The 24,110-nt window shown below is 41.8% G+C and overlaps 1 protein-coding gene across 2 annotated transcripts in view; it reads right to left on the minus strand.

The window, feature by feature from the left end:
• Nucleotides 1–23,601, minus strand: part of NAPB (NSF attachment protein beta) — a 47,040-nt gene extending 23,439 nt beyond the window's left edge. The window contains exons 1-2 of one of the 2 annotated variants that reach the window (XM_063803234.1): nt 23,388–23,601; nt 5,063–5,142 (exon numbers count right to left, since the gene is read on the minus strand). Coding sequence is in view for 1 of the 2 variants with exons in the window: in XM_514551.9 (XP_514551.3) it covers nt 5,063–5,142; nt 23,388–23,485 (178 nt within the window). In the remaining variant the exon portion in view is untranslated. The remainder of the gene's footprint in view (nt 1–5,062; nt 5,143–23,387) is intronic. The other variant, XM_514551.9, reaches the window with a different exon arrangement.
• Between the last annotated feature and the right edge of the window lie 509 nt (nt 23,602–24,110).

Here is a 24,110-nt window from a genome sequence, read left to right on the forward strand (position 1 = left end):
TTTTGGATCAGGGACCACGGATTCTGGAGTGCTGGAAAAGAAAGAGGGAAGGAATCGCTAGCAGAGGAGTCACAGGAACACAGAAGAAATGCTTGAAGGTAAGAAAGGGCTGGAAGTGGAGGCCAGTGACAAGCCTGCCCTGACTGGAGGAGGCCAGTGGAAATCAAGGCTGAGGCTGCATCAGGCCACTTCCCAGAGGGTTTAAACATCAACATGCGAAACTTCCTGAGTTCAGAGAAAGCAACACAGCAGAGTGCCTCTGAAAAATGAGTCACATTGGGGAAGTCAGTACAGCAGAAATGGAGAGGAAAGAATCTGATCTACCAGGAAAAGCATGGTTAAGAATATCACAAAGCCTTTAGGTTTCTAAAAAAATTATCATAAAGCAGTACTCACTGCTGATATTAAACATTTGCTATAAATTTTTTTTGTGAGGAAAAAAAATCCAATTCTTTTCTTTTTTTCAAGACAGGGTCTCAATCTGTCACCCAGGCTGCAGTGCAGTGGCGTGATCACAGCTCACTGCAACCTCCACCTCCCAGGATCAAGAGATCCTCCTGCCTCAGCCTCCTAAGTAGCTGCATGTGCCACCACACCTGGCTATTTTTTATTTTTAATTCTTAAAAAAAATTTTTTGGCTGGGTTTGGTGGCTCAAGCCTATAATCCCAGCACTTTGGGAGGCCAAGGCGGGTGGATTACCTGAGGTCAGGAGTTCGAGACCAGCCTGGCCTGAACATAGCGAAACCCTGTCTCTACTAAAAATACAAAAAATTAGCTGGGCATTGTGGCAGGTGCCTATAATCCCAGCTACTTGGGAGGCTGAGGTAGGACAATTGCTTGAATCCGGGAGGCGGAGGTTGCAGTGAGCCGAGATTGTGTCACTGCACTCCAGCCTGGGTGACAGAGCAAGACTCTTGTCTCAAAAATTTTTTTTTTTTTTTTTTTTTTTTTTTTTGTAGAGACAGGTTCTCACTATGTTGCCCAGGCTGGTTTTGAACTTCTGGGCTCAAGCAATCCTCCAGCCTCGGCCTCCCAAAGTGTTGGGATTACAGATGATTATACCTGGCCGTAAACATCCAATTCTGCTAAAGCTTCAGCTGCATCTCTTGTTCCAACTCCCTCTCCCCAGAGGAAATGCATAGTTCTCACGTGGGTTTCTGAACCTGAGGGCAAAGGGACAGTACAAACTCTGGAGCCCACCTGCCCAGGTTCAATTCTTGCTCTGTACCACAGTTTCTGATTAAAAAGAGTAACCAGGCATCTTTGAAAAATATGTAACCACCAGCATGACATGGGTAGTGCTATGATCTGAATGGTAGTATCCCCCCAAAATTTGTATTACTGGAGCCTGATATCCAATTTGACAGTATTAAGAGGTGGGGCCTTTGGGGGAGTGATAAAGTCATGAGAGCACCACCCTCATAAATAGGATGAGTGCCCTTATAAAAGAGGTTGAAGAGAGCTGCCTTGCTCCTTCCACCACGTGAGGACATAGCAAGAAGGCGCCATCGTGGAAGCTGAGAACAGTCCTCACCAAATACGGGATCTGCTGGCACCTTGATCTTAAACGACCCAGCCTCCAGAACTCTGAACAATACGTTCGTTTTCTTTATAAATTACACTAAGGTATTTTGTTATAGCCGCAGGAAGAAACCAAGGCACTGAACAATCAGAGTACATGCCAGCCTCAGAGCTAGAGCTGGAACTGAAGAAGCCCTGCTGGCCCCTTGTGAATCATGAGAGGCTGGTGGATATCCAGAAGGGGCAAAGGCCACTGCCAGGACAGTGGCCAGGCACCTGGGGTACTTGGGGCAGCACTTAACCATGAAGTGGCAACTCAGGAACATATCTGGCTAAGTGGGAGCTTTAACGGGCTCTGCCTCAGAAGAACGTAGTTAATAGCTTGGACTTCGCAAGTAAAGTGCTTAGAAGGGCCTGACTCACATTACACACAGTGGCCACTTTCATTATTACATGCAAATCTGGCCTTAGATCATATCTGTGGTTTGGCATATTGAAATGCCATCATTTTTTTACAACCTACATCCTTGCTCTCCTGCTGGCATTTCATTTTTGATAACTTATCTATGTTTCCTGCCTCAGAATCAGTCATGGGCCATCCTTTTCTTGCTCAGTAATACCACAACACCCAGGCTCTTCTGAGCTACCTCCATTTCTCCAGACAATAGTAACTGCTTTAATTTTACATTTTCACATTCCCACATTCCAAAACGAGTTGCTGGCTTACTTTTTCACTCTGACTATTCATTCCAATCACTGACAGCAAATGCTAGCTCAGTCTATCTAAACTTGGAAGTGTCGGGCCGGGCACAGTGGCTCATGCCTGTAATCCCAGCACTTAGGGTGGATCACGAGGTCAGGAGTTCAAGACCAGCCTGGCCAACATGGAGAAACCCCATCTCTACTAAAAATACAAAATTAGCTGGGCGTGGTGGCACATGCCTGTAATCCCAGCTACTCCGGAGGCTGAGGCAGGAGAATCGCTTAAACTCGGGAGGCGGAGGTTGCAGTGAGCTGAGATCGCACCACTGCATTCTAGCCTGGACAACAGAGCAAGACTCCATTCTCAGAGGTGGAGGGGGAACTTGGAACTGTCTTTAAAGGATCATATATTAAATTAAATGGTCTCTGGGAAGCCACACAACTTAGGCTAAATTTTCTCACCCGCAAAACTGGTATAATACCTGTGAGGATAATCTCTCAAAAGCTGAGTATCAAACAAATTAGCTTAGTCATTATGAAAGAACTTTTAAAACTATAAAGAGATGCAATGCTGTTATGATCATCACCAATGCAACATGGATAGAACTTCAAGGAGTCTAATATTCATCCACTCAACAAATATACTGAGCACCTATGACTTTGCAGGTAATAATCCAGGGCCTGGAGATACAGCAGAGATAAAAACACACAAACATGGCCTTCCAAGGTTTACTTTCTAATGAGAATCACCATATAATAAAAACATGTAAATATAAATGAATAAAACATTATGTAATTTATTTTTGCTAGATGGTGATAACAGTGTTGGAGAAAGAAAAAAAAAAGTTTCCAGGAAGGACAAGATTGTTATTTTTAAAAGGGGTGGCCAGAGAAGACTTCACCAATAAGTTGACATGTGAAGAGGGAGCTGAAGGAAGCAGGGACCCAGCAACATTCTGTTTGGGGAAAGAGTAGGGAGACAGAGGGAACAGTACATGCAAAGGCTCTGAAGTGGGAGCTGGGTGCACAAGGAAGGGGATAGTCTTTGAGGGCCACTACAGAGACGTCAGCTCTTATTTGGAATGATATGACCTTACTTAACTTGTGTTACGTTACTTCATTAACACATTTATGCCTAGTGTTCCTTCACTGGAACTCTAAGCACATGGGAGTTATTTATATCCTATCCTACTGCTCAAGGTCATCGCCAAGGTCTGATTTCCAAAATTCAAAAAATTGCAACCTCAGACATAAATGGAAACAGACTGGAAAAGTGCAGCAGTATGGCAATGTCAGGAGGCTAGAGCATCACCCCAGGCAACAGATGACGCGGGGTGCACATACAAAGCCTCCTTAGTTACATACATGATCAGTGGCCTCTCTGAAATGGAATTTCCAAAGGTTAGAATACCTCATCACCAGATACAATAAGTAATAAGTGGTCTCAGCCGGGCACAGTGGTTCATACCTATAATCCCAGCACTTTGGGAGGCCGAGGTGGGTGGATCGCCTGAGCTCAGGAGTTCCAGACCACCCTGGGCAACATGGTGAAACCCCGTCTCTACTAAAATACAAACAATTAGCTGGGCGTGGTGGCGCGTGCCTGTAGTCCCAGCTACGAGGGAGGCTGAGGCACAAGAATCGCTTGAGCCCCAGAGGCAGAGATTGCAGTGAGTCAAGATTGTACCACTGCACTCTAGCTTGGGCTGCAGAGTGAGACTCTGTCTCGAATAAATAAATAAATAAACAAATTAAGTAAGTAAATAAATAAGTAAGTAAGTGATCTCTTCAGGTAAGATCACTTTTTACTTATAAGACCTGAACAAAATAAAAGAGGGAATGTGAAACAAACTGTTTTCTCCTCCATTTTAAAAATACAATATAATTCAGGCGTAGGTGTGTTTTGAAAAATAGCATATCTAAAGCCTTAGCTAAAACTAAACTTCTTACAAAGATCTTTAAAGCCAGAAGAGACCTTTTAGAATCATCTAGCTCAAAAGCATTTTCTCCTTTGAAATGATTTTAAAGTGTCTGCCTTGAAACAGCTTGTAGAGGGCGAGTCCCACTTCCAATCCCACAGCAGCTGTGAGCCAGAGCACAACACCCACGTCCCCTGCTCTGGTCAACGGTGGTCTCCATTTTCACTACAGAAATATCCCATCACTAAGGCATGAAAGATCTCTTTCGCTGAAGGGAGAGGGATGAATTTCTCTCAAAGAGCCATCCCATCTCAGACCAATGAAAATAATAATCCTGTGAATTTTGTTATGCCCGGTCTCACTGGGTAGAAAGCATTACTTTAAAAAATAACCATGAGTCTATTGAGGTTAATGTAAATCCATCCCCCTCCCCCCAAACCCCACTGTCAGTTCTCAGTGGAATCACAATCAGTTATTGCGTAGCAGGGAATGCTCATTCTCAACCAATGTTCAGGTAAAGAAAATTCTCTTTATCCCACCAGTTTTAATGACTTTTATTCCAACTTTCATTCCTTATGGCACTGTGTTTATTTGAACATATTAGTAAGAAGCAAAGATTACTCTAATTCCAAGTAATTTTAACTATTTTTAGTTACCACATGCCTACTGTATTAAGAAGTTTATAGAAACTAAGACAGACACTGTCTCTGTGCTTAAACTTAAGCCAGGCTTTCCAGCTTCATTCACTTAGAGCACACCCCTTTAGTCTCCATGTCAGTAGCAGTCACATCAGTTATTCAGCACTGACATCTGTCTCTGGGGCCAATAGTCTTGCTCTTCAAGGGGAAAACAGTCATTTCTCCCTTCAAAGTGATTTTAAACCATTTGCCTAAAAAGCAAACAAAAACTTTGTACATACCACTCCAATTTTTAGCCATCTTGAACATATTTGCAGCTCTGGTATACATTTCACAAGCCTCTTCTATTCTTGTGTTTCCTCTGAGAAAAAGTTAAAAATTAGATTACATTTTAACAACCATCCACATCTCTAATTCCCCCTCCCTCAAATGATAAACATTTAGTATATACTTGCTATGTGCCAGACAAGCATTACAGAATCTTAACCTCTATTTAAAGGAGACACTCTTACTATCCCTGTTTTCCAGATGAGGAAACTGGGGTGTTAAGTGGTAAAGTAACTAGCCCGAGGTGACACAGAAAGGATAGCTCAGAATTAAGACTCAAACACAGGGCAGGGCATGATGGCTCATGCCGGTAATCCCAGAACTTTGGGAGGCCAAGGCGGGTGGATCACCTGAGGTCAGGTGTTCGAGACCAGCCTGGCCAACATGGTGAAACCCCATCCCTACTGAAAATACAAAAATTAGCTGGGCGTGGTGGCATGTGCCTGTAGTCCCAGCTACTCAGGAGGCTGAGGTAGGAGAATTGCTTGAACCTGGGAGGCAGAGGTTGTAGTGAGCTGAGATCGTGCCATTGCACTCCAGCCTGGGCAACAAGAGCAAAACTATGTCTCAAAAAAAAAAAAAAAAAAAAGACTCAAACACAGATCTGGCTGACCCCAGAACCAGAGGTGTTATAAACTGAAGATGTTATTCTGATTACATCTTTAATCAGAGTCCTTCCCATCTATAAAAGCTGGAAGTTTTATATCAGTCTGAGTAGTTAAAAGTACGTTTTTCAAAGGAGATTAAATTTTGAAGGATAAAGACATCTTTACCCTGTTATCTCCCAAGAGTTCAGCACTATGTTTATTCAGAAGCCATGTCTTATGAGAAAGTGGCACGACATTCTACAGCTGTATGATGTCAACTCTGGTAAGGGCAAGTCCTTCTCCAACCTGGAGGAAGCCTCAGGGTCCGGCCCAGTTTAGAAATGCATTTTGCAACACCCTGAGAAATGCATTTTACAACACCCTGAGAGAAGGGTACCTCCACTGTTGCTTGGACATATACAGTTCTGCAAAGTTCTTTACCAAGCAGCTGATTCCACTGAGGGACAGCTTTAAGCTACTTGGAAATTTCTTCTCACATAAAAGCCAAAATTATCCTCCGTAATCCTCCCAGAGTTAACTTTGCTTTTACTATGCTAAGGCCCCTCCATGAAAGACGTTTATCTATCTTGTCTATTTATAATCATAAAATAAACAGCGGAAAACTGAGATGCAGCAGACTCTGTACAGTACACATAACAAGGAACTCAGTGGGGTATGGACATAAGGACTCAGAGACAGAACAGGTCAAGGCTGACACTGGATGCTGGGCCTGGTATGAACATATGTACATGAAAGAGTGCACACACGTGTTAGGAACTCCATTAAACTCCAAGCTCCAGCAGAGGAGCTTGCAGCTCCCTGTCAACACAAGTCCTAGTGCAGAGCAGAGGCTGGGCATACAGCAAGGCTCAGGTGTGACTCAGACCTTAGGCAATAACTACTAACAGTATGGCCCTGGACCAGTTCTTTAACTCCTTCACACCTCAGTTTTGGCATGCGTAAACTGAAGATAATGTATACCTAGGAGTTATTATGAGAATCAAAAGAAATAATCCACATACACCTGCCACTGCAGAGCTTCACCCAGAGCAGGTACTCAATCAGAATGGTTATCATATCTAGATCCATGTATGGAAGGCATAAAAACCTTTGGGAATGTTACATTGTATGTCTCATAAGGAACATGTATTTGGAATAAATGCAAATCGAAACCACACATGTGATACCACATGGCTCCTGCTAGGATGGCTAGGATGGGCTACTGTCTGTCAAAAGACAAAAAATAACAAGAGTCAGGGAAGACGTGGAGAAACCTTATATATGTGGAGAAACCTTATATATGACTGGGAGGAATATAAAAGGGTGCAGCCACTTTGGAAAATGTTACCATATAACCCAGCAATTCCATTCCTAGGTACACACCCAAGAGAAATTAAAACACATCCCGGCGGGGCAAGGAGGCTCACGCCTGTAATCCCAGCACTTTGGGAGGCCGAGGCTGGAGGATCACCTGAGGTCAGGAGTTCAAGACCAGCCTGGACAACATGGCGAAACCCCATCTCCACTAAAAATACAAAAACAATTAGCCAGTGTGGTGGCACATGCCTGTAGTCCCAGCTACTTGAGGGACTGAGGTTACAGTAATCCGAGATCACACCACTGCACTCCAGCCCACCAGTCTAGGTGACAGAGCGAGACTTTGTCAAGAAGAAAAGAAAGAAAGAGAGAGAGACAGAGAAAGAGAGAGAGAGAGAAAGAAAGAAAGAGAGAGAGAAAGAAAGAGAGAAAACACATATCCACACAGAAACTTGTATGCAACTGTTCACAGCAGCATTAATCATAATAGCTAAAAAGTGGCCAGGCACAGTGGCTCACGCCTGTAATCCCAGCTCTTTGGGAGGCTGAGGTGGGTGGATCACTTCAGGGCCAGGAGTTTGAGACCAGCCTGGCCAACTTGGTGAAACCTCCATCTCTAGTAAAAATACAAAAATTAGCTGGGCATGGTGGCGGGTGCCTGCAGTCCGAGCTACACGGGAGGCTGAGGCAGGAGAATCACTTGAACCTGGGAGGCGGAGGATGCACTGAGCCGAGATAGTGTCACTGCACTTCAGCCTGGGCGACACAGAGACTCCGTCTCAAAACAAAAAAAAAAAGCTAAGGAGTGGAAACAACCCAAAAGTCCATCAACCGATTAACAGATAAATAATATGTGGTATACACATACAATGGAATATTAATGCGCAATATGAGCAGTCACAGTGAGATTCCATTTATATGACAGGTCTACAGTAGGCAAATTTTTAGAGACAGAAAACAGGTTAGTGGTTGGTAGTGCTATGGTTTGAATGTTTTTGTCCCCTCCAAAACTAAATTAAAATTTAATCCCCAATGCAACAGTGTTGGGAGGTAGGGCCTACTGGGAGGTGTTTAGGTCATGAGCCCTCTGCTCTCATGAATTTATTAAGGCCACTAATAAAAGCGCTTGTGAAAGGGAGGTTCCATTTTCTCTGGTTCTCTTCTACCATGTGAAGACAAAGCAAGAAGGCCCTCATCAGATACCAGACGCTGGTGCCTTGATCTTAGACTTTCCAGCCCCCAAAACTGTGAGAAATACATTTCTGTTCTTATAAATTACCCAGGCTAAGGTTATTGTGTTACAGCAGCGCAAAGCAGGCAAAGACATCTAGAGGTGGGAGTGTTGGGGAAAAGCAGGGAGGTGAGGGAAAATGACAGCTAAATGGTACAGGGTTTCTTTCTGGGGTGATGAAGATGTTCTAAAACTGCTGTGGTTGCATAGCCCTGTGAATAGGCTAAAAACCTCTGAATTGTACATTTTAAATCAGTGAATTGTATGGTATGTGTATTAAATCTCAATAAAACCTCCTCCCCAACACACACACACAAAATCAAAAAACAAACAAAAACCTTTGGGGACTATGTTACACAGTGAAAGATAGAATGGCAACAAGCCATACCAAAAATGAAGTGTCAGAATAAGCTACAGCTTTCTCTCACACCTTCATGTCCCTTTCCCTCCACTTCAAATCTACACATTAAAAAAAAAGAAAAACAGCTAATAAGTTTCCTAAATGGAAAATTCCTCACATGAAAACGTTCTCAACCTTAGCTATACCTCCCTTGGCGTAAAGTCTTGCTACTTTCTTGGGTCTTGTTTTTCTAAAGAGTACTGGGAATCTTGAACTGTAATTATAGTTCAATCATTCTTATTAAAGGTTTCTAAATAAAACTAGCTTAATTAAAATGTACTTTATCCACTTATTTTCAGAGACAGGATACAGCTAGAATTAACAGAGTTCCTACATTATTCTAGGTTTTATGCTAGATATTTCCATATATGTTATGTCATTTTCATTACTACAACCATGAAAGACACTATCTCTATTTTACTGAAGAGAAAATGGCATCTAGAGGACAATGGCTTATCCAAGGCTACCCAGCCAAGGTCAGTAGTGTACCTGACACTTGACTTCAAGTTCAGTGACCTTTGAACTTTGCTAAACCATGAGATCCTCATGTCTCCTGAAACAGAATTGCCAGAGGTAGCCTCACTTTAAAAACCCATTTGTCATAAACCGACCATAACTTTAAAACTTCCTGAAAAAAGGTACTTTTGAAATTACACCGGATGCTTATTTTGTTTTATGTGAAAGTTAATTTTTTGTAAATTTTATGGACAAGTATTCAGAATTTGCATTCAAAGTAACAACTGTTATCCAGAGGTCTCACAGTGAGGCAGAAGATCCTTGGAAAAAATATTCTGTGGGGAATCCATATTACGCAGCGACATAAGTTACAACACTTAGCACTCAATTGACATTAAGAAGCTAAACTGAGCTAAATTAACTATTTTTTTGTATTACAGGAATCTGACTTGGAAGAAGAAACATTTTCCCCACCGTGAAAGAAAACACTGCCCAGCTAGCACAAAAACCACTGCCACCTGGCTGGCCCAGGTGAACCACTCCTGCATTCCAGAGGCAAGGCAGACTCTCTTCTTCTTGACCATACTTATTCAGGAAATATTTACTGAGATCCATATGTGCCAGAAAACACTAAGGAAATAAACTTCTTGCCCACAAGGAGGTCACGACACTGAGGAAAGAATATAAAGCTTCACGGCCAGAAGGGTCTGAGAAAAAGCCTATCAATTCCCCATGTTCCCCTGAGGAAACATTGTCAAAGCCACAAATGTCCCACCAGGAGCCAGTGAACAGCAGAGCTGTGAAAACCAATTCATCTTCAAATAATCTAAAATCTTGATTTCCCCCATCCTGAATAATAACTATTGCAGAGCATTGTAAAACTATGACAACTATAGTCCGTACTATTTTAAAACTGTGGGTGGGAGGAAGGAGACATCGTAGAATTGTGAGAACTAATGACACACACATCATGAGATGTACCTCAAAGAAAAAGGCTGACAACTCCTGAGATAGAAATAAAGTTGCCTCTAAAATCACAAGATATTAGAGTAGAAATACCAAAAAAAGTGACAGTGACAGTACTATGAAGATAAGCATGTAGAACCAGAGGCAAAATTCAGCTCTAACATCAGGATGCCATGAAGGGGTGTGTCAAGCCACCCCAAAAGACTGAAAATGGACTTGCCCAGTGTGGGGAGCCTGGGGGGATCCCCACAAAGCATGGTACCTCCTTCTTCTCATTATTTACCAGCAGTATCTCCTTAGCCACTAGACTGATGCTCTGGGGAAGAGGAAGCAGCACGGGGCCTGGCACACAGGCCACAATAACAAGGCTGACTGCTTAGTGTCTGGATGGAACAAACTGTCCACATTCATTTTTTAAGGTTTCCCATGTATGCCTCAAAATAATAAGCAAATGTAGAAAGAATCTAGAAGAGAGGAAAATTCAAAATCTGTCTGAAAGTGCCTCTGCCATACACAACTACTCTGTGATATTATAGGCTCTATAAACAATTTATTTCCACCTGATGCTTCACTTCTGGAATCTCCACAGATTCTAAAAACTTGGGGCTTTCCTAGGTAAACTTAACCCTTCCAAGATTACTTTATTTCAGCGCTTAATATATTTTATAACAGTACAAATCTTTTATGTGATGCAAAAGTAGAGATTTCTTCAGTGGAGGAGATGCAGAGGCCCCAGAAGGACACAAAACAACTGGAAGAGATATTTTTACATGTTCTCAACACAAAGAAATGATAAATGTATGAGGTGATGAGTATGCTAACTATCCTGATTTGATCATTATACAACACAGACGTATATCAAAAAATCAAACTGTACCCCATCAATATATGCAATACAATGTGTCAATTAAAAACTATTTTTTTAAAAAGGTAGGAGGGAGATATTCTCCAGAATGCTAATTTGAATTCTTACAGCAAAAGGCAGCATTTAAATGTTTCACTGTTCTTTTATAAATCGGTAATGCAGAAGCCCAAGGTATGGTGGAAAGGCCCAGGGCATGGGCTTCAGTCAGACCACCTACAAATGAACAGTATCATTTATTTACCAGCCTCCAGTTCCCTGGAGCAGCGAGGCCTGTCTTGGCCTTGGAGAGAAAGAAAAATTCCACCAAGCCAGCTAGCACTGTACCAGTAAGGAGAGTGCTGTCTCAGTGGCCTTGAGCTTTTGGAATCAATTTTCTAAGAACTTTTCACTTTACTTCTGCTTAATTAAGGACAAAAATCATAGATTCTCAAACAGAGAAAATAATCAGAGACATTTAAGGACTGTGACCAAAGTATTTGTGTTTAAGCACAATTTCCTGAAATAAAGCTTATGAGAACAAGTATAACAAAGAAAACTAGTTAGACTTTATTTTGACAATAGTTTTCTAATGCCTCAACTTTATATGGGGAGTAGTCATCTTTATAGAGAAGAAATAGGTATAGACTGGACCTATTTATAAAACAAAACAAACATATTTAAATACTTAAGAAAGATAATGGTAACTGCTAGATTAATTCAGAAATGACTGTTACATACAACCTGATTTACCAAGAGCAGTTTTTAAATTGAATTTCAGTCTTTATAAAAATTTAAGCTGAATTTCAGTCTTCAGAAAATACTGATGAGACATGTGATTCCCAAAAAATCATGGTGGCTGCTTAGATAAATATATCCACACATCCTCCAAAAACCTTATAGATCAACAAAAAGCATACACAACCACCCATAATCCGTGCCTACAGCAAAATGAGGCAGTATTCAGCAAGCCTCCATTAAATATAATTGAGGAAATAAAAAATCCAAAACTACCAGAGCTAGCAACACTGCCTCTGCTGCCAGTCAGAGGGGCGTCTGTGGACAGGAGAGGGGAGTTTAACCTGGCAATCATTGTCCAGGGAAGAACTCTCAGCAAGGAAGTGCCCTACCACGGTGAGCAAACACCCCAGACCAGGTGGAAGACCTGGCAGAACACTGCAGTTGGGAACTGAATAGAAGGGCTTTGCCACAGGCTGCAGTTTCCAGAAGACACTGCTTCTGGGAGAAGGCAACTTAGAAGGTGGGGGCAGCTCTATGGAGGTTTGGCAGTGAAAGGAAAGAAGGCAAGTGATGGAAATACGTTCTTGAAACAAAAGAGTATCACAGAATTAGAAGTCACACAAACCTACCCCTCCACAGCACCATTCATTAAAGAAACCGCACTTAACTGTACCTACACAAGGCAGCATTTAAACTAAGAAACCCATGAAGTCACACAAACCGCTCATCTCCTATCACAGAAACACATGCTATTGTGTGCCCAAGAAACTCTGTGACTCTCTACACTAAACAGAAAGGAGAAACAGCATCCATATGAAGCTACTACATAAGAAAGAAGATCCTAAGTGAATTAATGCAGGAATAGAAAACCAAATACCGCATGTTTTCACTTATAAGTGGTAGCTAAACACTGGATACCCATGGGCATAAAAATGGCAACTGTAGACACTGGGGACACTAGAGGGGTATGGGGAGAGAAACAGTTGAAAAACTATTGGGTACTATGCTCAGTATCTGGGTGACAGGATCATTTGTACCCTAAACCTCAGTATCACACAATATACCCAGTTAACAAACCTGCATATGTACCCCCTGACTCTAAAATAAAAGTTGTAAAAAAGGAACAAATATTAAAATAAAAATGAGCCATACCAAAAAAGCCCCAAAACAAAAAAGAAACAAGAATTAAAATACGTTCCCTAAAACAATCACAAGGCACAGGAAAACAATTCCATATGACTGAAATATTATTAAACAGATATGAAAGTACATCATAAGCTAGAAATTTAAAAACTCATCATGGAAATACACAAAAAAATAAGATGATGAACTCTTGTTTCAAATTCTAGAAGGATAGAAATAAAAAGACAAAATGATCTCAGAAATAAAATCTCTGTTATAGCATACCTAAGGGGAAAGCAGATTCTACTGACAATAAGGAAAACTATGAAAACAGCCAAGAGAACAAAAATGAAGAGAAAAGGATCTAAGTAAAAGTAATACAGGATGGGCAAAGAGCCAATATCCATGTAATTAGAGTCCCTAAAGAGGGGAAGAAAAAACCCATTTTCACAATCTGAGAAAATTTTCTGGAAACAAAAGGCATGAATCGAAATACTGAACAGGCCTACATGTACTTGGAAAACTGACCCAGAATAGTCTACTGTGAAACATATCCTAGTAAGATGACTAGATTTTATAAATGAAGAACATTTCTGGGCTTCCACATAAAAACTCAAAGTTACTTATAAAACTAAGAAAATCAGGCTAAGACTTCAACAGCAATATACGGAGCAAAACAACAGTGGAACAATGCTTTACCAGAAACTCAAGGGGGAAAAAAGTGTGAGCCAAGGATTATACAACCAGGCCATCCAGCACGCAACCCCCAGTGTAAGCCAGGACCCAAGGGATAACTAAGAGATGACTAGGAAACATAGCTGAAATGACTGGTGGTGTCACTGCATATGTTGTATTGTAGATCTAAGACAAAATGTAAGGACAAGGGTAGAAAAATAATAGGGAAACACTTCTATGTCTGACAAAGTACAAACAGCTTTAAAAAAAAAACAGGCATATTAGAGAACAAGAGATGTAGAATGTGCTCACTGAGAAGCACATAGGTAACAGGAGTTTTCTGGAGTGAACAAAATAATAGGTGCCTAAGTAAGGAAAAGGAGCTAAGGATATTTAAAAACATTTATAGCATAAAGGTAACCAGTAGAACAAAATTACAAACCTTCCTAAATAAAAAAAGAGACATGAAGACAAATAGCAATGAAAATATAATATACAGTAAATATAGTAGTATGACAGTTAAGAACCAATCATATACTCGTCATTTTCAGATCTGCTCAAAAAACGAAACTCAACTTTGTGCTCAATACAAGAAACACAACTAAAATACCTATTCCGAAAGGCTTAAAATAAAGAGATGGTCAAAAGTATACCAAACAAATCAAGCAGCTCTCATTAGAGCTGTCATAACAGCAAATAACCCTGACATCTCCCAAAGGCTTCTCTCAGTCACTTGACTTGTTTACTGCAGACTGGCTGTGACTGCTGCCTCTTTCTCCAAGTGTCATCATTCTCTACTCTGGAATGTAGCACTTATCCGGTATATATACTCTTCTTAATTTCTTACAGAAGGGTAAAAGCCATGGCAGAAGTGCCTTCCACTCATACTTCATCAGTCAAAGTCAGTCACATGGCCACAACTGGCAGCAGAGGGCACAAGGTAACAGACAGCATGTATGATCCTCTTACATAATACAGTCCTAAGGAATGCAAACACAAGCAGTAAGAAAACAGAGATTGCTACCCTGCAATGAAACAAAGTAGAATTTGGGCTCAAAGACCTTAAATGAAATAAAGAAGTTCACTTCATAATGCTAAAAATATAATTCATAATAATATTAGTTGTGAAAATCTATGTACCAAAAACACAGTAGCCCCCTTTATAAAGCAGAAATTGCAAACGTTAAAAAAGATAGAAATACACTTATAAGAAAGCAGATATTAATATGCCCCCCAAAACAGATCAAGTGAACAGAAAATACAGACATGAAACACAGAGACAATATAATCAATAACTAGACAAGAGGGATCTCTATCAAAATTTGATAAGAAAATATCCACCTTCTAAAGTATACATGGGAGATTACAATCCCAGCACTTTGGGAGGCCAAGGCAATTGGATCGTTTGAGGTCAGGAGTTTGAGACCAGCCTGGCCAACACGGTGAAACCGTGTCTCTACTAAATATACAAAAATTAGCCAGGTGTGGTGGCGTGTGCCTGTATTCCTAGCTACTGGGGAGGCTGAGGCAGGAGAATCGCTTGAACCTGGGAGGCAGAGGTTGCAGTGAGCCACACCACTGTACTCCAGCCTGGGCAACAGCGTGAGACTCTGTCTCCAAAAAAATAAAGTGTACATGGGTGCTGGGTGCAGGTGGCTCATGCCTATGATCCCAGCACTCTTTGGGAGGCCAAAGCAGGAGGATTGCTTAGGCCAGGAGTTCGAGACCATCCTGGGAAACACAGCAAGATTCCATGTCGAAAAAAAAAATTTTAAGTAAAGTGTACCTGGACTATTCATGAACACCAACAATATATTAAGTGGCAACGAAAATCTCAGTAAGTTCTCTGATCATAATGAAAAAAAAAAGTTTAAGTAATAATATACAAAGAAAGGCCATTCTTTCTACCTGGAATAAAACCCTTACAATAAAAGCCTCTTGCAACAAAGGGGAAACAAACTAAGATAAAAACATTATGTAACAGGATCTATAAAATACAACTGAAGCAGTTTTAAGAAAAAAATGTATAGCCATGAATATTTTAATCCATACAAATAAAGTAATGAAAACAGTGAATAAACACCTCCCTAGAAAAATGAACCAGAGGGAAAAACAAAAGAAGCCAAAGAAAGCAATAAAGATAAAAGTATAAGTCAGTAAGACAGAAAACACAAAACCAGTAGAACAAATCAATCAAAATATTGGTTGTTTAGAGAAAAAGAATCAAGGAAAAAGGGGGAAAAACACAAACACAAAAATAAAGTGACAGAAGAAAATTACTAAAACAGAACATTTTTAAAAGTCAGAAAAGACTACTATGCACAATGCAAATACATTTTTTAAAACTTAGATAAAATGAATTATTTCCTAGGAAAACACAATTTACCAAAATTGACCTCAGTAGAGATAGAAAATTTAAACATTACAAACTCCAGAGACAAAAACAAGAAAGTTATCAAAGAAATACCCATCAAAAGCCCCAATGGTTTCACTGTGGTATATTCTTAAATCTTCAAAGACCAGAGTCCAAAAAAAAAAAAAAAAAAGAAAAACATCCAAATTATTTTTAGGAGGCACCTGTAACAGCAATACTTCAAGCTGATAAAGTAAAGCTATATACAAATGAATTGTAGATAAAACAATCCTAAATCACGTATGTAAAAATAGAATCTAGGCCAGGCACAGTGGCTCATGCCTGTAATCCCAGCCCTGTGGGAGACCAACCAGGCAGATCATTTGAGCCCAGGAGTTTGAAACCAGCCTAGCCAATATGGTGAAACCCCATATCTAATAAAAATACAAAAATTAGCTGGGCATGGTGGCCTGTGCCTGTAATCCCAGCTGCTGAGGAGGCTGAGGTGGGAGGATCACTTAAGCCTGGGAGGCGGAGGTCGCAGTGAGTAATGAGCACATCACTGCACTCCAGCCTGGTCAACAAAGTGAGACCCTGTCGCAAAAAAATAAACAAATAAATAAAAATAAAAATGGAGTCTACATTTAAAAATACATTATAATCCTGAGAGGTTTACTCCAGGAGTGCGAGGACAGTACAATACGAGGCCTCATATTTACTAATTAACATATAATAACTCTAAGGAGAAAAATGTTTATCTCCGCAGATATTCAAAAAGGCCTTCAAAATACAACACTAATCCCTAATGAATACACGGACTAAAACTGGAATTGACAGGCGAGTCCTCACTATGAAAAAATATACCTTAATTCAAGGAAGTATTGACTTATTAGATTTTGTTATTACTTATAAGTTCCACTTAAATACAGAAATAGTTAACATTCTGAAACTCTACTTCCAAGTTTCCTTACTGTGAACTTTATTAGTCACTGAAAATTCTTTGAAGGTACAAAAGCTTTACTGATTTTATCATCCAATCAGATAAACACAATGTGAAAATCTAAGAAGAGTATATGAAGTCTGTAACTAGGGTGATTCTGTGTCCTCATTGCATAGATATGCTTGACTTGTACCCATTTTCTTAGTATCTCAAAAATATCACAATTTGGACAATATATTCTCTTTGACTCCATAACTCACAAAAATAGAAAAATATATTTAAAAAAATTTAAGTATAATATTTTGATTAGCTTAATTATTCAGCATTAATTCATAGATGAATTAAGATTTAAATATGCTGTTTATATATAAAAGGTAATAGAGATTGAGACATAACTAAGTAAAATGAGGAGGTAAAGGGGAAAATGTAAGACTATGTAAGTTATAATAAATTTTTCATCATTTTTAGCAAAATCAACAGATACTGTCTGAAAATCAAGATATCAGGAAGTAGAAGTGCTCTAAAATTATTTAGAAATATGGTGGTAACCATCAGAAAAACTAATGAGAAAGTTAAAAATGGTTGCTTCTTGGGAGTGAGATTACGTAAAAAGAAGACTCAGAGAACTTTACTTTTCAACTGAAAACTCTCTGCGCTGGGCACGGTGGCTCATCCCTGTAATTCCAGCATTTGGGAGGCCGAGGTGGGCGGATCATGAGGTCAGAAGTTCAAGACCAGCCTGGCCAACATGGTGAAACCCCGTCTCTACTAAAAATACAAAAATTAGCTGGGTGGTGGCACCCATCTGTAATCCAAGTTACTCAGGAGACTGAGGCAACAGAATCACTTGAACCCAGGAGGCAGAGGTTGCAGTGAGCCAAGATCATGCCACTGCACTCCAGCCTGGGCAACAGAGCAAGACTCCATTTCAAAAAAAAAGAAGAAAACTCTGTACTCCTTGTACTTTTCTACCGTGTACAGCTACAATGTTTATAATAAGCAAATATTTAAATAAAATGCCTAGTACAGTGGCTAACACCTGTAATCGCAGCACTTTGGGAGGCTGAGGTCAGCAGAGCAGATCGCTTGAGTCCCGGAGTTGGAGACAAGCCTGGGCAACATAGCAAGACCCTGTCTCTACAAAAAATACAAAATTAGTCAGGCATGGTAGTGCATGCCTGTAGTCCTAGCTACTTGGGAGGCTGAGGTGGGAGGATCTCTTGAGCTCAGGAGGTCAAGGTTGAAGTGAGCAGATATCTCGCCACTGCCTTCCGGCCTAGGCAACAGAGTGAGAGCTCGTCTCAAAAAAATAAATACATAAATAAAACGGAAGAAAGCGACTTAAACTCTCCTTTACTTGGTATAGCTTTGCTCTTGAAAACTAGGTAAGAATAAAAGAAAAAACATCAGCATTTGTATTAGCATTAATACACTCATTCTCTCCACCAATATTTACCACGTGCCTAACGCATGCCTCAGGCTGCGTGAGGTGTTAGCCACAGCAACAAAACAGGCAGACTTCCAAGAAGCCACATATGATTACTGGCCCTCCCTCTCTCCAGAGTAACTGCACCTCACAGAGCTCACAAGAATGAAAGAATATGTGGAGAAAACTGCAAAAATGCAACAAGAAAAAGGCCAGTCTGGTAACAGTTTATCATTTGATACCAAGCTGTAACAACCTAAAATCAGAAAACCAAACAATTATAATAAAGTTATATAGCTCTGTGCAACTGAATAAGCATTCTGACCTCATTCAATCCTTAACAATCGTGAAAAACAGATTCTGTCTCTCTGCCCATCTGAAAACTAAAAAAAAACAAGTTCTGAGTATGATTTACTTGACTATGGTCACCAAAATAGTAAATGAGAGAACTTGAGCCTCTACCTGGTCTCCCCATGAATAATAATATAATTATATTTCTTACGTATATTATATAATTTATAAAAATAATTGTTCAATTTATAATCGATTTCTTTTGAGAAAGATACACAAATATACGTATATATTTCTTATACTGTATCACCTGTCTCTGTAAGTAAACCTGAGCCTAATAATTTTTTTAAAAGTTCAATCTGCATTTGAACAAGAATTGTAACTGAGGAAAACCTAAATGCTTCACCTATGTTATCACATGGCCCCACCATATTTTGGCCAAACTTAAAAGCAATCTTTGTTGAAATAAACACAAGTGAAGAATACTGATAATTTACAGTCTACAATGCTTAAGAAATATTCACAATTTTCACAAACAACCAATAAATTATAGATTCATAATTATTTCAAGATAACCCAATGGGGCCTTTCATTAAATTTACATTGACATTGCCAAATTTGTCGCTCTTGTGTAAACTCAGACTAAACACTGAAAGGCAAAGGAAGACAGCATTAACCATAAAGAACATCTTTCCACTGGCATTCTTTTTTTTTTTTGAGACGGAGTCTCGCTCGGGGGCCCAGGCTGGAGTGCAGTGGCACAATCTCAGCTCACTACAACCTCCACCTCCAAGGTTCAAGTGATTCTCCTGCCTCAGCCTACCAAGTAGCTGGTATTACAGGCGCCCGCCACCACGCCAGGCTAATTTTTGTATTTTTAGTAGAGACGGGGTTTCATCATGTTGGCTAGGCTGGTCTCAAACTCCTGACCTCAAGTGATCCACCCGCCTCGGCCTCCCAGAGTGCTGGGATTACAGGCATGAGCCACTGCACCTGGCCTCCACTGTCAGTCTTAAGCACTTTCTTCTATGTGCATTGTGCAGGTTATTCCCAACCGGGTCTCATAGCAACAAGATGGAGGGGATAGTATTATAAGAGGCTTTTCCAATTCAAAACTATCTTAATGTCAGACTCAGGCCTATTTAAAATCATACCAGTAGTTCATTAACATTATAAACTGGAATTTGAAATTAACTACAAAATTCCATAGCTCATCCCTGGCAACAAACTAAAGGACAAGACAACTCCTTTGGAAGTAGTTTTACTAAACGTACTATACTACAAACTTGAGAAAAAGTTTTAATTCCACAACTACAAAAGCACATCACTGCTTAACGGGCAATTAAGCAGAAACACAAACCACCACAACAGTGGTTTCCTGCAATGTTTGCATCCCTTGTCAGCTCTTTTCCTGGGGAGGAAGGTGGGGATGGGAAAGGAATATTGATACCTTACCTATCAAGCAGATAAGGCAGAGGATTTGTGCCTTACACAGAGAAGAAATATTTGACTGACACGTTCTCATAAATACATATGCATATTTTCATCTAATTTTACTGAAAGCAAGAAACAAAAGCTATAGAATACTACTAAGAATACAGTATTGCCACAAAACCACTGTGAGTGGTAAACACTACAGAACTCATGGCAGGCTTTAATCTGCAGATAGAGCATTCAGAATGTCTGTGATGTGAAATATCTGCAATATGCCAAGCACCTTTTAATGACTGCCACAACCTGAAAACAGATGGCTTATCCTCTTTAAAGCACCAGCTAGTCAGCTCTTAAATATATGAGCTCTGATGATATTCAAGTCAGTATGTGTGTTTTATTAATTTTGTATTACATTAATTCTGGAGTCTGACATAGAGATGGATTACTCTGCGTTTTAAATAAAGGATTACATGCAGACCTTTAGGAATGAAAATGGTGACATTCTATAGCTAAGAAGGCAGGGGCAGGGTGGAATAACATGTATTCCAGTCTAGAAAGGTGATGATACATGCCATCTATAAGGTAGGATTCTAAACATCTAAAATTGATACAGAATCTTAATTATCCTACTGACACAGGAACACTACGTCTGTTTTCTGGCTTCAGTAATTATACAATATTACTAAACTCCTAAAACTCTAAGTACTCTTCTTCCTGCAAGCTTTCCTGGAGCAAGTATTACTGGAAATAACAGTCTTCAAAGTATAAATCACACTTGCATGGTACATTAATGGTTAAAGCTCTTTCAGATATTTTATTTCATTAAAAGATCAATGAGGCTGGGCGTGGTGGCTCACGCCTGTAATCCCAGCATTTTGGGAGGCCAAGGCAGGTGGATCACGAGGTCAGGCGTTCGAGACCAGCCTGGCCAACATAGTGAAACCCCGTCTCTACTAAAAATACAAAAAAAAAAAAAAATTAGCCGGGCGTGGTGGCGGGTGGCTGTAATCCCAGCTACTCAGGAGACTGAGGCAGGAGAATCGCTTGAACCTGGGAGGCAGAGGTTGCAGTTAGTTGACATCGCGCCACTGCACTCCAGCCCGGGTGACAGTGTGAGACTCCGTCTCAAAAAAAAAAAATCAATGATGCAGTCTATGGCTCTGAAATTCTGGAAAAGTTATCTGTTTGGCCTACTGCTTCTTTGATAAATAACTGGAGCTGATAATTTTGATGAATATGCTAATTAATATCTCATGGTCACTGTCTCCAACATCCATGGTTCCAAATGTTTTGTAAACATAACCTCACTGAACTCCCATAAATTTTGAGATATACTATTATTGTCTCCATTTTATACACTGGAAACTGAAGCACAGAGAGGCTAAGTAACTTGCCCTAGGTCCCAAAGCTAGATAATAAACCAACCTGTTGTACCCAGGTAAGAACTAAGATGCATTAACTTTTGTGTAAACTGAGTGTGAATGGTGAAGATTCGTCTTCTTGTATGTCCTGTCAATAACATAGGTAGCAACATTTAAAAGGGAGACGTTTCTTTAAAAACAAAGGCTTTTCAAAATCCTTTAAGGATTATAAGCTCAAGATTTGGCCTAGTTTCCTAAAAACATCGAAAACCTCTTTCCCAAAAGGAGTGTTCTCCTGAGACAAGCACCAAGTGCTGTCATGCTTTTTCCTCTGCCAGTTACAGACTCTCCCACAGGGAAACACTTCCTGACTTGAAATAATGTTGTAACATTAAAATAACCTCCTGGCATGAGGTACTATGACATTAAATTTTATTAGAGTGAATTTTAAATGTTTTGTGAATCAAAACATTTAAAAGGAGTTAGTGTGGCGCTAGCACTTGATGGTACTGTCATAACTTTTAAATGCAAAACAAAACATAATTCATAGCTATATCTCCTACACATCACATGAGAAATTTAGAAACCAGCTGTGATAAACGTCCTCTGAGAGGTTCCTGAGGACAGGGACCCTTATCTTCTTGCATTTTTGCAGCCCTTTATGCATTTCTGCAGTTATGCGTACTGCATGCAACTTGTCCTTAAGCATTTCCTAAAGACGTATCAATAGCGGTAAAGTATTATAATTTATAGCCAAAAGAATGAAGTTGGCAAAACAAGCTAAGAGCCCATTATGTCTGTCTTCTGAAATAGAGTCTGAACTGAATGTGTACAGAAATAAAATCGTGTCTAGTCATGCAATGGGTTAAGTATCTGCTCTTGGTAACAGCAAAGGATCTTTCACTTTCAAGAGAAAACAACGAAACAGGCACACACAAAATTTCTGTCTTTCTCATCCTAAACAGCTGAATCATTCACATATTCAACAGCCCAGAATTCTTCCGGGCTGTCAGTGCGGGCTCTGCTTTTTGAGAGGTTGGAATTTAAAATCCTCCTTAGGAGAGCACGGAAGAATTACAGGAAATTAAAGGGATTCCCAAAGGGCGCCTGACTTAAACAGCAGCAGCGTTACCGTTAATCAAACAGGAGGCTCTGGCTATCAATCAATCTTTGGAGAAGGAAAAATACTATGCTGAGAAAATATATTCGTTCATTAGTCAAGTATTTACTAAAGGTGTACTCGGCGCAAGGCCCCTGGAGAGAGGCCAACAAGCACACCAGCTCTGGATCCCGCGCCGGACCGCCCCCTCCCCCGCGGGGCCCACCTGCAGGCGGGACGCCCCCAGGTGCGCGTTCCAGGCGCCGGGGGCGGCCCCCGCACCCACCCCTCCGGCTCCACCCCTCCGGCTCCACCCCGGCGCGCCTCACCCGGACCGGTCTCCGGAGCGATACGGGCTTCAGCGTGGCGAAATGCACCGATACGACTCGCTACGCACTGAGAAGGGGGCCCCACGCGCGCCCCGAGCTACCGCGCCCGCGGGCCTCAGGGAGCCGCTGACCTTCTAGGTCGTGGGACCCCCGCACCAACACGGGCCAGGGCGAGGGGGGCGATCTGGGGTCTCCAGAGGGCGCGTGAGGCTGACAGCCCCCCTCCCAGAGTGTTCTAGGGGCTTCGTGGGGCGCTTGGGGAGCTCTGGGGGTCCTAGGGGTTCTCTGAAAGGCGCGTGGGGGCTGAGGGTCCCTGTGAGACTCTGGGGATTCTAAGGGGGCGTGTTAGGGGATCCGGAGAGCGTGTGGGGGCTGAGGAACCCTGGGGAGTTCTGCCGGCCCTAGGGGGTCTCTAAAGTGCACGTGGGGGCTGAGAGCCCCTGGGAGGATGCGGGGTTTCCAGGGACCCTGGGGGGGCCTGTGGGGTCTCTGGAGGGCGCGTGCGGACTGAGGGCCCCTGGGCGTCCTGGGGGCTCCAGGGGGCGCTGGGGGACCCTACAGGATTTCTGGAGGGCGCCTGCAGGCTGAGGGCCCCTAGACGTGGTCTGAGGGCCCCAGAGGTTGCGTGGGGGACTCGGGGGGTCAGCCTGAAAGGAAGGGGGCCAAGTACGGAGACCCCCCCCCCAGGGCACGCACGGTCTGGCGCTCACCCAAACAGCCCTCGGAGGAAGGAGTGGGAGGCCTTGACTCGCTTCTCGGCCTCCGCCATCAGCTGTACTGCCTCACGCTCTTTCCCCGCGTTGTCCATGTCGCCCGCCGCGGCCGCCACAGCCCCCTCAGCCGGCTCGCTGTGCGCCCAGGCGCCTTAACCCTCCCTCTGGCGGCCGCAGGGGCGCAGGCGCAGGCGCGACGCGCGAGGCCTTTCGGGAGCTGTAGTCCGGGTCCTGTCATGGCGGCGGGGATTCGCGAGCCGCCTACTACAGTTCCCAGGAGGCCCCGGGGCGGGGTGTGTGTGAGCCGAGCTTGCGCACCGCTAGCTCCCAGGACATCGGCGCAGGGGGCGTGACCCCCCCAAGGGGTCCTGGGCCAAGGTGAACTTTAATTTTGTATGTATGCAGAAATGGAAAAATGATCCGTGGCCTCTAGTAAAGATCACCTCCTCAGTAAGACTCGCATGGCAATGGGATGGATGAAGGAACAGGGGATAACAGATTGGATAGAACCCACACCCTTCATGCAAGTTCTGCAAAAGAGAATCTGGTGTAGCCACCAAAGCATCACATGCTTGATACCGCCCACCAAAAAACGAGCAACAGCTGGCAATAAGAGCCATTTTTATCTCCAAGAGCAAGACGTCCCCAATATAAGTTCAGTTATTTTTAAATCTCCCCAAACTGTAACTTTCTGTTGGTCCTCTCTTCCTTGGTTATAAA

Source organism: Pan troglodytes, chromosome 21, assembly GCF_028858775.2.
Source record: "Pan troglodytes isolate AG18354 chromosome 21, NHGRI_mPanTro3-v2.0_pri, whole genome shotgun sequence".
Classification (NCBI taxonomy): Eukaryota; Metazoa; Chordata; class Mammalia; order Primates; family Hominidae; genus Pan; species Pan troglodytes.